Raw genomic sequence first — 16,283 nt, 5'->3', positions numbered from 1 at the left:
CTGCTTTTGTATGTTTTTGTTAACTAGTAATAGACATCTGAATCCTCAACAATTTAATAGGTAATTTTTAAAAAAGATTTTATTTTTAAAAAATTTATTTATTTATTTATTATAGAGGGGAAGGGAGAGAGAAACATCAATGTGTGGTTGCCTCTCATACGCCCCCAACTTGGGACCTGGTCTGCAACCCAGGAATGTGCCCTGACCGGAAATTGAACTGTCATGCCTTTGCTTTGCAGGCCAGTGCTTAGTCCACTGAGCCACACCAGCAGAGCTGTTTATTTTTTAGAGAAAGGGGAAGGGAGGCAGAAAGAGAGGTAGAAAAACATTACTGTGTGGTTGGTTGCCTCTCACTCGTGCCCCCAACTGGGAGCCTGACCGGGAATTGAACCAGTGATACTTAGCTCGCAGGCCGACGCTCAATCCACTGAGCCACAGCAGCCAGGTTAAGTGATCCCTTTTAAAGGGCATTAAAAGTAGCATTTTAAAAAATTCTTTATACAGATGTGGCACAAATACTGTTAAATTTATCCCAAGATATTGTATTTTTTATTATTGAATCTTCTAAGGAAACTTATTTATTACTTTTATACTCAATCATCTTATTTTTTTTATTGTGTGCCATAGTTTCATAAATGATTCTCTATTTTCATCTACTAAACTTTCTGCCCTGGCCAGGATCACAGGTTTGATTCTCAGTCAGACCACACGTATAGGTTGTGGGTTTGGTCCTGGTCAGGATGTGTGCAAGAGGCAACCAATCGATATTCCGCTCCACTTTACTCCCTCCCTTGGATAAAAAAAATAATTTCCTTATTTTAGATTTCTGTTCTTTACTTCTAACTGCACTGGCTGGTACCTCCAGAATAACATTAATAAGAGTTACAAGAACATCCCTATTTTGTTCTTCACCTTAATAGGAGTATTCATAACTAACAATTTTGTAAAACTCGTAAAACATGTAAAAAAAGGTTATAAACATTTTAGAAGCTTAAAATAGCTAGTTACTATCACCGCCTTGGACTTACATAATACTTTACTTACATAATCCAAAGGCTTTTCAATTCAGAGAAGGAATAGTTACTATTGTCTATTACTTCACAGAAGGAAAAATAAAGATTTAGAAAGAGTAAAAATTATTCTCATAGCTAAAGAGTAAAAACGACTGGTGGACTCGGAATGGAGGTGGTGTCTCTGCCCTGACTGGTCCTCAAAAGACAGAGAAAGATAATAGTTTAGAAAGCATCATTTAATAAAGCATGAAAAAAATTATAAATTTTAAAAATTACAAAAACCTGCTAGATTTTGACTGCAATGAATCTATAGATCAATTTGGAGAGAACTGGCATTTTTATAATGAGTCTTCCAGCTATAAACATGATGGATCACTTCATTTTTCAGGTGTTCTTTAATTTATCTCAGTAATTTTCTTAGTTTTGTTTGTGTGTGTGTGTGTGTGTGTACGAGTCTTGAGCATCTTTTTAAAGACTTATTCCTAGGTATTTAATGTAAATGGCATATTTTTAAATTAAAATTTTCTAATTACTGATGGTAAACAAAAATATAGATTATCTTGACATTTTCATTTATTAATTTTAATAGTTTATCTGAATGTCTCCTGGATCGTCTATATACCTAATAAAATGTCTTTGCAAAAAGAAGGAATGTGTATTGTTTGGGAATAGATTGTTAATTCCCTCCTTATCTCTTTTGGGAGCACTTCTTGTCCTGTGACTGCTTCTTGACCTTTTCCTTCTGCATGAACACACTGAGGTAATGTAGTTTAGAGTCACACGTAGGACACGTGCCTCCTTTGTCTGTGATCCCTTATAATGAGCTTCAGACCGCCGTCAGTGCACTTCCCTGTAACATGAGTAATAAACAGTATGTCCACGTGGGCTAGTCCACTGGGTGGTTTTCCTCAGAATATCATGAACACAAAAGCAGCTCCCCGTTTTGGGGCTCCTGTACTACCTCACTAAATAAGCAACCACAACCCACAATAAGTAGTAATAAGTAGTAATAACAAAGCCTGAGCAGGGGGGAGAATCTAATTTCTAGAGTTATTACATTATAATATTTGAACTGTCCAGTTTCCAACAAAAAATTACGAGGCATGTTAAGACACAATAAAGTAGCAGACTTCCGGCGAAGATGGAGGCGTAGACAGACATGCTGCGTCTCTCTCCACAACTAAGAAGGAACACAACTACCTCAAAACTAGAAACAACCAGAAGTTCCAGAAAATCAAAGTGCATGGAAGTCCAGCAAACGAAGATATAAAGAAGAAATACTCATCCAGACAGGTAGGAGGGGCGGAGAGGACTCGGTGTAGTGGTGGCAGCAGCAGCAATAGCAGCAGGCTGGCAGAAAGCAGTTACACATTTTAAAAAGTCAGGAGGGACACCTGGGGAGCATTCCCAGCTCATCACCAGAGCAGCTCACTGTCCCAGTTTCGGGGAAAATCAAGCCTCATTGCTTTTGACTGTGCAAACCAGTGGGGGTTGGGACGGAGGCAGAAAATGCCGATCTCTCAGCAGAGTCCGACTGTTTAAAGGGCCCCCACGGTCCTAGAACGTCCACAGACCCACCCGCTCTGGGAATGACGGCCAGGGCAACAGCTAGAGGGGCTCCAGTCCGGTGCGAAAGTGGGAGAAGTGCCTGGAACAGGGGCGAGTGATGGGTGAGCGGGATTGTTCCCCACATACAGCACCACAACGTGGTAAAACAGGTCCCCCGTTACTGACCAATCCCTAAGGCTCCGGCCCTTACAACGTTAATAGAAGTGACAGCTCGCCCTAAGACACTGGAAGCAGAGAAACACAGGAGACTTCAACTAAGAAAGAATACAACTACAGCAAAACCAGAAATAACCAGAAGTTCCAGAAAATAAATGGAAGTCCAACATATGAAGTTATAAAGAAGTAGTGCTCATCCAGACAGGTAGGAGGGGCAAAGCTGAGGAGGAGAGGTCAAGCTGCGCTGTCTAGGCAGCAACAGCGACGGCGGCAGGACAGCGTTAAGCACAGACACCGTATTTAAGGGGAGGCGAGAAGCGCCTGGGGAGCACTCCTGGCTGCAGACCAGACCTCCATTGCCTTGGACTGTCAGGCCCGGTGAGGGCGGGGACGGAAGAGAGGAGGCTCCAGGTCTCTCAGCGGACAGTAAATAGCAGGAATCCATCTTGGACCCCCATCCCCGCAGAAAATACCACAGCGTCGTGAGACAGGTTGCCTGGTTGTGACGAGTGCACGGGACTCTGCCCTCTATAGCGTAGGAGCTGTGACAGCCCTGCCCAGGAAGCAAAGGTAAACACAAAACTGTTCAAGATGGCATGGATCATGATAGAGATCCCATTGACGCAGCTGACCAGACAGCAAATATCTAATCTAATGAAGCAGCAGATAGAAAATCTTTCTGAGGCATAGTTCAGAGCTTTGGTTATAAAAGTGTTTACAGACCTAACAGCAGATATTAAACAAGACAGGGAAGGAATGAAGGCTAGTCCTGCTGAAATGAACAAAAACACATACAAAACTAGTGGTGAGGGAAAGAAAACCAGGGATCAAATCAACAAATCGGAACATAGGGAAGGAACAAACAGCCAACCAGTGCAGAAAGGGGAAACAAGAAGGGAGGAAAACGAGGAGAGGCTCGGAAACTTTTCGGACAGCTATAAGTGGGCCAACATCCGAATCACAGGGTTGCCAGAAGGTGAAGAAGAAGAACTAGAAACTGAAAAATTCTGTGAAAAGATAATGAAGCAGAACTTCCCTAAGATGGGGAAGGAAATAAGACTTACAGGTCCAGGAAGCACAGAGTTCCAAAAAAACTGGACCCAGGGAGAAGCACACCAAGACACATTATAATCAAAATGTCAAAAATTAAGGATAAAGAGAGAATCTTAAAAGCAGCAAGAGAGAAGAGAATTACATACAAAGGGGTCCCAATAAGACTGTCAGCTGATTTCTCAAAAGAAACTGCAGGCAAGAAGGGACTGGCAAGAAATATTCAAAGTAATGAAAAGCAGAAACCTACAACCATGATTACTCTGTCCAGCAAAGCTGTCATTCAGGATAGAAGAGCAGAGAAAGTGCTTCCAGGACAAAATAAAACTGAAGGAGTTCATCAGATCTAAACCACTGTTATATGAAATGTTAAAGGGACTTGTTTAGGAGAAGGAGGATCAAAACTATGAACACTGAAATGAAAACTGTAAAACAACAACCAACAACAGAATCTAGGGAACCGAAACAAAGACAAACTAAGTAGGCAACGAGATTGTGAAAAGAATTATAGGTATGGGGAAAATTAGGGGGGGAGGTGAGGGAGATGGTATAGGAATTAAGAAGCATAGTAGGAAGGAGTGGAGTAGATAGGAAGATGTTGAGAGGAACTATATGCACAACCAATGGGCATAGACTAAGGGGGGCCAACTGGAGGGAGGGGGTCACTGGGTGGAGGGGAACAAAGGGAAAAGAAATTGGGACAAATGTAACAGCATAATCAATGAAGCATATTAAAAAAACAAAAATAAAATAAAATACCCAGCAGGGGGAAAAAAAAAAAGAAGTAATAAAGTATGGTCCAGTCACAGGATAAAAAGAAATAAACAGATACTGTTAGTAAGGAAGCCCATACACTGGACTTACTAAACTAAACAAAGACTTTAGATCAACTATCTTTAATATCTTTGAAGAGCTAAAGGAAACCAGGGACAAAGAAGTAAAGAAAACCAGAACGATGTCTCACCAAACAGAGTATCAGTAAAGAGACAGAAACTGTAAATACGAAATAAAAATTCTGGAGCTGAAAAATACAATAACTAAAATGAAAAATTCATTAGAGGGGGTTCAACAGAAGATTTGAACAGGCAGAAGAATTAGTGAACTTGAAACAGGCCAACTGAAATTATTAGTCTGAGAAACAGAAGAAGAAATGAACAAAGAAAAATGAACAGAGTTTGAGAAACATGTGACACACCATTAAGAATAATGGGAGTCCTGGAAGGAGAACAGAGAAAAGGGGAGAAAGAATATGTCAAGAAATAGTGATCAAAACTTCCCAAATTTGATGAAAGACACGAAAGAAAATGTCAGTGGAGAATTCTATGTCCAGCAAAAGTATTCTTCATTAATGAAAAAGGAATCAAGACATTTATAGACAAACAAAACATGAGGGCGTTTGCTGCTAGTAGAGCTGCTTTACAAGAAATGCTTAAGGGAGTCCTTCGGGCTGGAATGAAAGGACATTAGACAGTAACTTAAAGCCACTGTCTAATTTCAAAATACCAGTAAAGGTAACTACACAGGTAAATACAAAAGTCAATGTTATATTTTTGGTTTATAACTTTTTTTTCTCCAACACAATTTTAAAGACAAATGCATAAAGCAATAATTAGAAAATTTATGGGGTTTCCAGTGAAGATGGGAGTGTAGGTAAATGTGGTACTTGCATCCTCCAACAACCACATCAAAATTACAACTAAACTATAGAACTACCATCATTCCAAACTCCCTGAAACCTAGCTGGAGGAAGTCCTACGACTGGGGATATAAAGCAGGCACATCAAGACTGGTAGTGGGGCAGAGATGAGGAATAGGCTGGTCCCACACCCATGTATGATGGATAAAAATTGGGAGGGATAACGTCGTTGTGGAGGTACCCCTTGAGGAGAGAGGGGTCCCAGTGCCATACCAGGCCATTGTGCCCACAGTTCCAGTGCCAGGAAGAGGAGTCCCATACTTCTGGCTATAAAACCAGTGGAGATTTTGGCTGAATGAAATGAAGGACAGCTGGAGTCCCAGGCAGTTCCTGTTAAAGAACCTGTGCATGGACTTAGTTGGACAAACTCCCTCTGAGTTTCGGCCAACACTGGAGGAGGAGATCAAAAGGCACCAGAGACATACAGAAGGAACTGAGTTGTCTGGAATCAAGTCAAGAGCTGGAGGAACAACTTTCTCCCAAACAGAAGTACTAGAAGAGGCCATGGTCTCTTTTTTGAGCCCTTCCTCCAGAGCCTGCAGGTGGGCACCATATCTGAACCTCCATCAAGCTGGCTATCACTGTTTGCCCTGCTCTGGTGATTCCCCGAGACCCCAAACCCACCCAACTTTCAGGCACATCCAAACTGTTTCTAGTGGCTTTTCCATACAAATGGCCTGTCTTGGCTAATGCTCACTTTCCTAAAATCTTTCAAACAAGCAGCTTGTGGCCTAGGCGTGTCCAGTACCTCTTGTTAATTGGCCCCAGACCAGGCACTAGCAGCAGCTGGCCTTTCCTGGACACCTCCAAGCCCAGCACAAGTATGAGCCATCTGCAGATTACTTTGTAGCTCATGCCAGTGGCCCCAGGAACAAAATAAGTAGCAGCTTACTTTGGCCTGCAACTCCCAGGCGGCCCAGAGTCAGTGGCAGCCTATAGTGTCAGACCATATCAAAGCACCATCCAACCACCTCCACTAGTGACACAGTCAGGGGCAGACTCAGTGGGCACCAGAGCCCTACCGAAGTAAGTCCTGCTTCATGGGATGGGACCCTGCACAGCTGTTTCTCCACAGTGGTTACAGCTAGTCCTTGCAGCTGATCAGCCTGGGGGCAAATCCCTCCCATTGATGGGCTCAACTATTCTGGAGGGTGTATACAGCCCACATAGGGCAGGGGATGGGGATAGGGGCACACCTGGAGTGCCCAGTTCAGATGAACGGAAAGGTTGTGCCACTGGACCCTATAGGACACCTACTACTTAAGGCCACCCTAAGAAGCCTGGGAAATGCAACAACTCCATCTAATACAGAGAAGTAAACACAAGAGGCTGACAAAATAAAGAAACATGTCCCAAATAAACATAACAAAACTACAGAAAAAGAACTAAACAAAATGGAGACAAGCAATCTACTAGATGTGGAGTTCAAAACACTGGTTTATAAGGATGCTCAATGAACTTAGGGGAAGAGCAGATGAACGTAGAACTTCAACAGCATAAAAGAAGACACTGAAACCATAAAAATGAACCAGTCAGAAATAAAGGTTACACTAACTGAAATGAAGAATAATTTAAAGGAAATCAACAGTAGAGGAGATGAAGTTGAGAATCAAAACAGAGATTTGGAATATAAGGAAGCAAAAACACCTGATCAGAACAGCAACAGAAAAATATACAAAAAAATGAGGATAGTATAAAGAGGCTTGGGGATAACGTCAAATGTACCAAAATTTGCATCATGGGAGTGGTGGGAGAAGAGAGAGTATAAAAAAATTGAAAACCTATTTGAAAAGATAATGACAGAAAACTTCCCTAACCTGGAGAGAGAAATAGATATAAAAGTCCAGGAAGTGCAGAGATGAACCCAAAGAGGTCAACACTAAACGGCATCATAATTAAAATTCAAAAGATTAAAGACAAGAGAGAATCTTAAAAGCAGCAAGAAGAAAAACAGTTAGTTACCCTATAAGGTAGCTCCCATAAGACTGTCAGCTAATTTCTCAACACACACTTTGCAGGCCAGGAGGGGGGCAAGAAATATTCAAAGCAATGAAAAGCGAAGATCTACAACCATGATTTCTCTATCCAGCAAAACTATAATTTAGAATTGAAGGACATATAAAGAGCTTCCCAGACAAGAAAAAGCTAAAGGAGTTCAACATCATCAAACCAGTATGACATTAAATGTTAAAGGGTCTTCTTTAAGTAGATGAAGAAAAATATGAACAATAAAACAGCAATAAATATGTATCAATAACTAAATCTAAAAAGCAAAATAAATGAATAAGAAGAACAGAAACAGACTCGCAGATACAGAGGACATTTTGATGGTTGCCAGATAGGAGGGGGATTGGGAGGATAGGCAAAAGGTAAAGGGATTAAGATGAACAAATTGGTAGTTACAGAGCAGTCATGGGGATGTAAAGTACAGCATAGGCAATATAGTCAATACTACTCTAATAACTACGCATGGTATCAGATGGGTATGAGATTTATTGGGATGATCACTTAGTAACTTATATAATGTCTGATCACTGGGGTATATACCTGAAACTAATATAATATTATATGCCAACTCTTATTGAAAAATAAAAAAAGTAAAAGCGAAATAAATATATGTGAATGGACTCACAAAGTATAAAGAGGTAATTCCTGACAACACAAAGGAGAAATGGATCTAGAGAGGGGAAGAGTGTCTGTATACTAATAAAACTAAATTAGTATTAATTCAAACTAGATTGTCATAAATTTAAGATGTAATCTCCAGATTAGCCACTAAGAAAATAACTAAAAAACAGTAAGTTATATGGAGACTTCAGTCTCACCTTTGGTATGTTCCATTTGAATCCAGGCTGAGTTTACACTAGGGAGTAAGGCCCTAGGACACTGCTGTAGCTCGAATCACAAGTTACAGGGAAGACAGTCTGCTATAGAAACTCAAGGAGGATTTAATTTCACTAGCCTTTGCACCCTCTCTGCAGAGTGGGAAGAAGAAAATGTGTTGAACTACCAGGCCATTCAAACATTTTTACCAGATCTAACTGAAAAAATTCATAGCACCAAAAGCAATCTAGCTGAAAATGATGGCAGTGTATGACGCATATATCTAGATTAGAGAAGCAGAATGTCACTGTGAACACTCAGGAAAATGGAACAGAAACCAAAACGTGAGTCCTTTACATTTCTGGAATGAAACAATAACATTGCTAGGGTTAAGAGTCCAACACAGACTGTTAAAAGTCTCTTAAGTGCTCTTTTTGCAACATATTCTCCAAATGCAGCCGTAGTGATTCCTCTAATGCATATGTGGGATCGCATCACCTCTCTGCTCAGATCCCTCACAGGACTTCCTATTTTCTGCAGACTCAATCTCTGCACTGTTTCCAGGACCTTCCATAATTGAGTGCTTAGCTACCTCAGAGAACTCATTCCCTACCACATCCTCCTGCCCTGCTCCAGCCACCCACCTTGCTTATTGTGTCTCAAACATGCCAAGACACTCTGCCTTAAGGTCTTTGCATTTGGTGTTTCCTGTGCCTAAAAGTTTAGATTGAAATCCTGGATATTCGGAGTTTTCTTCCTCACTTCCTTTAGGGCTCTAGTCACATGTCACTTATCAGAGAGGCTTTTGATGACCACATTACCTAAAACAGGACCTCCTTTCAACATTAATCTCTATTTTCCTTCCTCTGCTTTATTCTCATTCATAGTCCTAATTACTACCTGATGTTCTATATATTTCACTTTAAGTTACTGACTCCCTAACCTCTGCCCCATCGTAAGTCTCTAAAGAAGCAGAGACTTTAGTTTGTTTATTACTGCATACCTAGCATCTAGAACAGTGCCTAGTCCAGAAGCAGTTAATCAATTGCTGCAGAATGAATGTGATTAATGAAATGGCATAAATACCTACCCAGAATACATGTCATGGGACAGGTTTCTTCCAGATTACTCAGAAACACTTCTTTTTTGTAGAACATTTTTGTGGGCTCATGTTCTGTCTCTTCTGGGTGAATGAAGATGGGGCCATAAAAATATGCAGCACCATCTCGGACCCATACCTTTTCAATTCTTGGGAGGAAAAAGAGGGAGAAATTCCATCAAAATGATATTTTAATGAGCTTCGTTCTTGAAGGAATCTAACAAAAATTCTGTTAACCAATACCTAATATGTAGAGGAGTTTCATTGGTTGTTTTGATAAAACAATTTCCTTGATTTTTTTCTCTCTTTAAGCACATGATACTTAGGAAAAGAGAAATGAATGGCTATTCGTCTGAGAGAAAAAATTATTTTAACATGACATATTATACAGTTTACTTATTCATTATGTTTATTGTTCATCTTCCCATTAGTACAAACGTCCATGAGACTAAGGATATGTGTCTCGTTTATTTATTAAGCATCCTCAGATCCTGGCAAATGGGAGGTATGTATTTAAATGATTAGGAAATGTTGAAACAAAGACAAAGAAGCTGACTCAGAGAGGTAAATAATTTGAAATTAGTAGGGCTGGGACATAAAGCAAGATCTCTTGGAACCAACTTTTTAAAAAAAATTGTATTTTATTGATTATCCTATTACAGTTGTCCTTATTCTTCCCTCTGCTCCCCATCCAGCAAGCACCCCCCACTCCCTCAGGCAATCCCCTCACCACTGTGCATGTCCATGGGTGTTGTGTCAGGGTGACCGTAGCCAGGATCCCTACTTCTACATGCATGTATTTTCATTTTTCTAGGTCATCCTTATCTAAGAGAATTTCTTAGTGTGTAAGTGTTACGCTATCACAGAGCTCTGGTTGGCCACCGGCCACCTTGGTTAATTTCATGCATATATACAAGCCCCTGCTGTTCAGATGCTTTGTTCCTTGTGCTTGCCCAGCAGTGAGACTGAAGGCAGATCCTGTTGTTCCTGTCCTCGCCTGCTGCCATGAGACTGAAGGTGGGTGACCTTGGCTCCCGTGATTCCTGGGCCTTCCTCGCGCACCAATGCGAGACTAGACTGAAAGGCAGATTTGATTGCTGTTCTTGTCTGCTGCCGTGAGAAGCAACCTGGTATGAATTCCCTCTCCAATGCTCCACTATCGTTTTTCAGTCTCACTGAATCCAAAGTAAACCTGCCTGGAGCTGGACTCTTGCACTACAATGGGTCATGCATATAAGTTCTTTGGCTACTCCATTTCCTATACTATACTTTATAACCTCATGGCTATTCTATAACTACCTATTTGTACCTCTTAATCCCCTCACCTCTTCACTCATTCCCCTACACCCTCTCCCATCTGGCAACCGAAAAAATCGTCTCTGAATCCATGATTCTGTCTCTATGCTTGTTTGCTTAGTTATTTTAGATTCAATAGTTGATAAGAGTTGTACTTTTTCCACTAAATTTTTTCATAGTTTTGGTCTTCTTTTTCTTAAATAAATCCCTTTAACTTTTCATATAATAATGGTTTGGTGATGATGAACTCCTTTAGTTTTTTATTGTCTGGGAAGCTGTTCATCTACCCTTCGATGCTAAATGACATCTTTGCTGGGTAGAACAGTCTTGATTGTAGGTCCCTGCATTTCATGACTTCGAATATTTCTTGCCAATTCCTTCTAGCCTGCAAAGTTTCTTTAGTGAAATCAGCTGACAGTCCCATGGAACTCCCCATGTAGGTAACTAACTGCTTTTTTCTTGCTGCTTTTAAGATTATCTCTTTATCTTTAACCTTCGGCATTTGAATTATGATGTATCTTGGAGTGGGTCTCTGCATCCATCTTGTTTGGGACTCTGTGCTTCCTGGACTTGCAGGTCTATTTCCTTCACCAAATCAGGGAAGTTTTTTTCATTATTTTTTCAAATAGATTTCCAATTTCTTGCTTTTTCTCCTCTCTTTCTGGCACCCTTATGATGCAAATGTTGGACCTCTTGGGTATTTTTTTCTTTTTGTTTTTACGGTTTTGCTTATGTTCCAAATCATTGATTTCTCAGCTACATCCACTCTGTTATTTCCCTGTATATTGTTATTTATTTCAGTCAGTGAATTTTTTTTTTCTGATCGGATCTTTTCTATGCTGTTAGAGGTCCTAAGTTCCTTGGCCATCCTTATAATCAGTGTTTAGAACTCTGCATCTGACAGATTGCTTATCTCCATTTTAGTTAGCTTTTTCTGGAGTTCTGATCTGTTTTTATCACTTGGGCCATGTTTCTTTGTTGTTTGTCTCCTCATTTTGGCAGCCTCCCTATGTTTGTTTCTATGTATTAGGCAGAGCTGCTTTGACTCCATGTCTTTGTAGCATGGCTTAATGTACTAGGTGTCTGGTAGAGTTCAGTGGCACAGCCTTCCCAATCACCCATGCTGGTTACTTGAAGTGCACCCTTTTTGTGGACCAAATACAATCTCTTCTTGTAGTTGGGCCTTGTTGCTCTTGGCAGATCAATGGAAGGGGTTTACCCAGACCAGTCATCTGCAAGGGTTGGCTGTGACCATTTATCACCAACCTCTGCCCTCTGTGAAGGGGCCCGGTGGTGGTGTTAAAACATGGTCTGTAGCTGTCTACTGGGTATGCTGGCCCTGGGGTTTTCCCAGTGGTGCAGGCCAAGGTCAGCCCCACCTACGTTTTGCCACCTTGATTGACATATAAAGCAATCTGAGATGACTGCTACTTGTGCTGGGCTTGGAGATTCCCAGGCGAAGCCAAGCTCTGAATCTAGGCTGGCTGCTTCTAATGCCGGGTCTTGGGCTTAATGAGGCCAGTTTTTGCTTGTCTGGTAGGATTTAGGAAGTTGTGAAGCATGAGCCAACATCAGCCATTCATATGGAAAAGCACTGTGGGTGGGCTCGTAAGTTGGGTAGGGTAGAGTCTCTAGGGATCTGCACGGGCAGGTCCAGCAGTGTTAGCCAGGTTAATGGAGTCTCAGATATGGCACCAGCTTGCCGGCTCTGTGGGAGGAGGGTTTAGAAAACGAACAATGGCCTCTGTTCGCGTTGATGCCAGATACTTCAGTTCCTCCCTTTATGCCACTGGTGCCTTTCAAGCTGCTACCCTGGTGCCAGAGCTCAGAGGGAGTGAGTCTGAGTAGGTGAGTCCATGTGTGGGTTTTTTAAGAGGAACTGCTTGGGGCTCCAGTAGTTTCTTCCACTGATCTTACCCCTGCTGGTTTCTGCAGGCACAAATTGTGAGGACTTATCTTCCTGGCACTGGAACCAAAGGCTGGTACTCCTCGCTCCCAAGATATCCCTCCTGAATTTTTATCCACCACATGTGGGTGAGGGACCAGCCCGTTCTGTGTCTGCGCCCCTCCTACCAGTCTGGGTGGATGTGATTTCTTTAATTCTGTAGTTGTCAGACTTTCATTCAACTCGATTTCTGATGGTTCTGAGTGATAGTTGTTCTACACTTTAGCTGTAAATCTGATATGATTTTGCGAAGAGGTAAGCCTGCGCTGTCATCTTCCCAAATGCTATTCTTAAGCATTATCCTCAACTGCTTAGCCCTGTCTTTGACTTTTACTGTTGTTTTATGTCATCCAGGCATACTTTCATCCACTTATTTGTTCAAATATCTGAGCTCTTACTATATTTCAGTTCTATATTTAGAACAGGGGATACAAAGTAAAGCAAAATGAGAGGGTCCCTACTCTTAGGGCATTTGCAGTCCAGTACAGAACCTGAGAATAACATAATGTGATATGTGCTCTGAGAGCGTATAACAGGGAGACCTAACCCAGTCTGGTGGGGATAGGTTCCTGTTTCCTTAAGGAAGTACCATTTCAAATGTAAACTAAAGGAGTTCACCATATGAAGTGGGAAGGGAGATTTCAGGGTTCAGAGTTCAGTAAATGGTACGAAAAGAAAAAAGGATTTCATGAAGGAATATAAAGAAGGAAGTATGGCTAGAGGTAAAAGGAGGGGAACTGTGATGTGAGAGAAAGCTGGATATGTTACCTGGGGAGAAAATTTTGTCTTCATCCTAAAGAGGAGTGATTTTTTTTTTTTTACTGGCTTCATATCTCAGAACCAGTCTTACCCTCCTACTTCAGTAATACGCACCTGCCCACACGAGGACGCACGAGGCCATGGGACTTGATGAAGACACAGTCGCCCACCTTCAGCCACATGTCATTATAATGGAGCTGTTCAAAGTAGTGGCAACCTGGTTCCCCATTGGACATTTCCACAGGGACATCTTCTTTCTCCTGTTGCAAAGGAAACTGGTTGAAGATACGCAGTTGACAATCAAGGGATAGAAAGAGAAGGTAAGAAAGGAAAACAGACTTTCCTTCATACTTACTTAAAAGAAAAATAATAAATAGAAACTTTGATGAAGAAACCAAAAGATTAGGTTACTGAAATCAAACTAAGTCTTATCAAATATTGTATTTATTTTATTCTATTTTTATTGTATTTTTCATTACCAGTTATCCAACTCATACCCTCTCCCCCTGTAATCAAACACCGTTTTCCATGTCCATGAGTTCTTTTTTCCTTTTTGCTCGATCCCTCCAGAACTCTGGGGCTAGGTGGTAGTTAGGAAGTGCCGGGATCAAACAAAAAGGAAAAAGGGCTCATGAAATGGACAACAGCCTGCTGCATGAGTCTGTCCCTATTTTTCTTGTTAGGTCAGTTTGTTCATTAGATTCACATATGAGTGAAATCATATGGTATTTATATCTATTTTAAATTTCTAGTTAATCTTCATAAAATGTTACTTCTGGATGCTTTTCCCCACCCTCCCTCCTTTCTCTATTCCCATAGCCTTTAGCAAAAATACATTGGAAAGGACTAAGCACTCAGAAACAGCCTCATTCATGCAAATTCTACACAAGCTCCCTCTCTACATTTACTGAGCTCTCAATTTCTTAACATTAAGTATATTTAAAATTTATTTAAATTGATTTATTACAAAATAGAAAGGAACAGCATAATCTCTGTGACCTAACACACGTTTTTTTTTTAAATAAATTACAGGGTCTGTCACCTACTGGCTGCTGTGACAAATTACCTGGCCTCTTATGCCTTAGTGTCCTCACCAGATGGGGTTGTTAGGAAGCTTAAATGATATAATCCATGTAAGTACATAGAACAATGCCTGACTCGTGTAAAGTACAAACATTCATTATTGTTGTTTTACAGTATTGGCAAAAAAATAGAGAAACTTGAGTAATGGAAATTAAAAAATCATCATTTACTGGGAACCCAGCAGATAATGAACATAGTGCTAGGTGTTTGAAAAGCTGAAGAAACTCCAGAACCCCAAAATATTCTTCTGCATCTCCCTCTCTGAGAATATCTGAAACTTCAAACTTAAAAAAAAAATTCCTTTAGAATGACCAAGTAATTTAATGTTTTGATCTTAAAAGAGTTCAAATGTGTTATTAAAATATTCTTTGGAGAAAACCCTTAAGAATGAAAGAGGTGCTACACAAATGCTAGGTAAAGGGACATGAAGCAATGGAAGTTATATATAAAGTAACCCCTGAGATTAAGAATACCCTTTTCTGGTTCGCAGCCGCTGTCGCTCTCTAATGCCAGCGCCTCCTTCAGCTCACAGAGCTCCAGCTGAAGGAAAAGGGGGGTAACTAAAGAGGTCTCTCTACCATGGCTCGTACAAAGCAGACTGCCCGCAAATCCACCGGTGGTAAAGCACCGAGGAAGCAACTGGCTACCAAAGCCGCTCACAAGAGTGCGCCCTCTACTGGAGGGGTGAAGAAACCTCATCGTTACAGGCCTGGTACTGTGGCACTCCGAGAAATTAGAAGTTATCAGAAGTCCACTGAACTTCTGACTCGCAAACTTCCCTTTCAGCGTCTGGTGCGAGAAATTGCTCAGGACTTCAAAACAGATCTGCGCTTCCAGAGTGCAGCTATTGGTGCTTTGCAGGAGACAAGTGAAGCCTATCTGGTTGGCCTTTTTGAAGACACCAACCTGTGTGCTATCCATGCCAAACGTGTAACAATTATGCCAAAAGACATCCAGCTAGCACGCCGCATACGTGGAGAACGTGCTTAAAAGTCCACTATGATGGGAAACATTTCATTCTTTAAAAAAAAAAAAAAAAATCTCTTCTTCCTGTTATTGGTAGTTCTGAACGTTAGATATTATTTTTCCATGGGGTCAAAAGGTACCTAAGTATATGATTGCAAGTGGAAAATAGGGGACAGAAATCAGGTATTGGAAGTTTTTCCATTTTCATTTGTGTGTGAATTTTTTTAATATAAATGTGGGGACATAAAGCATTAATGCAAGTCAAGATGTTTCAGTGAACAAGTTTCAGCAGTTCAACTTTATAACAATATAAATAAACCTGTTAAATTTTTCTGGACAATGCCAGCATTTGGATTTTTTTAAAACAAGTAAATTTCTTATTGATGGCAACTAAATGGTGTTTGTAGCATTTTTATCATACAGTAGATTCCATCCATTCGCTATACTTCTCTAACTGAGTTGTCCTACATGCAAGTACATGTTTTTAATGCTGTCTGTCTTCTGTGCTGTTCCTGAAAAAAAAAAAAAAAAAAAAGAATACCCTTTTCTGATCAACTTATCTATGACAAAAGACAAGACGATAAAATGGGGAAAAGACAATAAATGGTGTTGGAAAAACTGGAGCGCTAAAGGCAAAAAAAATAAATAAATAAACAAACTGGACCACTGTCATACACCATACACCAAAATAAAACTGAAAATGGATTAAAGACTGAAATGTAAGACCTGAAACCATAAAACTCCTAGAGGAAAATACAGGAAATAAACTCTAACTTTATCTTAGCAATATTTTTTATGTATCTCCTTGGGCAAGGGCAATGGCAACAA

General features: G+C 40.6%; 2 protein-coding genes across 8 annotated transcripts in view; one reads left to right on the top strand and one right to left on the bottom strand.

Annotated features, from left to right (window-relative positions):
- The window catches only part of PBRM1 (polybromo 1), a 146,131-nt gene that overhangs the window by 24,972 nt on the left and 104,876 nt on the right, over window positions 1–16,283 (bottom strand). For 4 of the 7 annotated variants that reach the window (XM_090284052.1, XM_090284055.1, XM_090284053.1 and 1 more), the window contains 2 exons: window positions 13,521–13,666; window positions 9,398–9,555 (listed from right to left, as the gene is read on the bottom strand). In XM_090284052.1, the coding sequence (XP_090140178.1) occupies window positions 9,398–9,555; window positions 13,521–13,666 (304 nt within the window). Of the gene's footprint in view, window positions 1–9,397; window positions 9,556–13,520; window positions 13,682–16,283 lie in introns of all 7 variants that reach the window. The other 3 variants (XM_090284057.1, XM_090284051.1, XM_090284054.1) reach the window with 1 other exon arrangement.
- Window positions 15,038–15,918, top strand: LOC150004866 (histone H3.3A-like). Its single transcript, XM_090284068.1, has one exon. The coding sequence runs from the start codon at window positions 15,069–15,071 to the stop codon at window positions 15,477–15,479; it is 411 nt and encodes a 136-aa protein (XP_090140194.1). The 5' UTR covers window positions 15,038–15,068; the 3' UTR covers window positions 15,480–15,918.

This window comes from Furipterus horrens, unplaced genomic scaffold (assembly GCF_987537825.1).
Source record: "Furipterus horrens unplaced genomic scaffold, mFurHor1.1.pri manual_scaffold_7, whole genome shotgun sequence".
Lineage (NCBI taxonomy): Eukaryota > Metazoa > Chordata > Mammalia > Chiroptera > Furipteridae > Furipterus > Furipterus horrens.
Note: the sequence above shows the minus strand (reverse complement) of the source record. Positions and strands in the feature narration are given on the sequence as shown.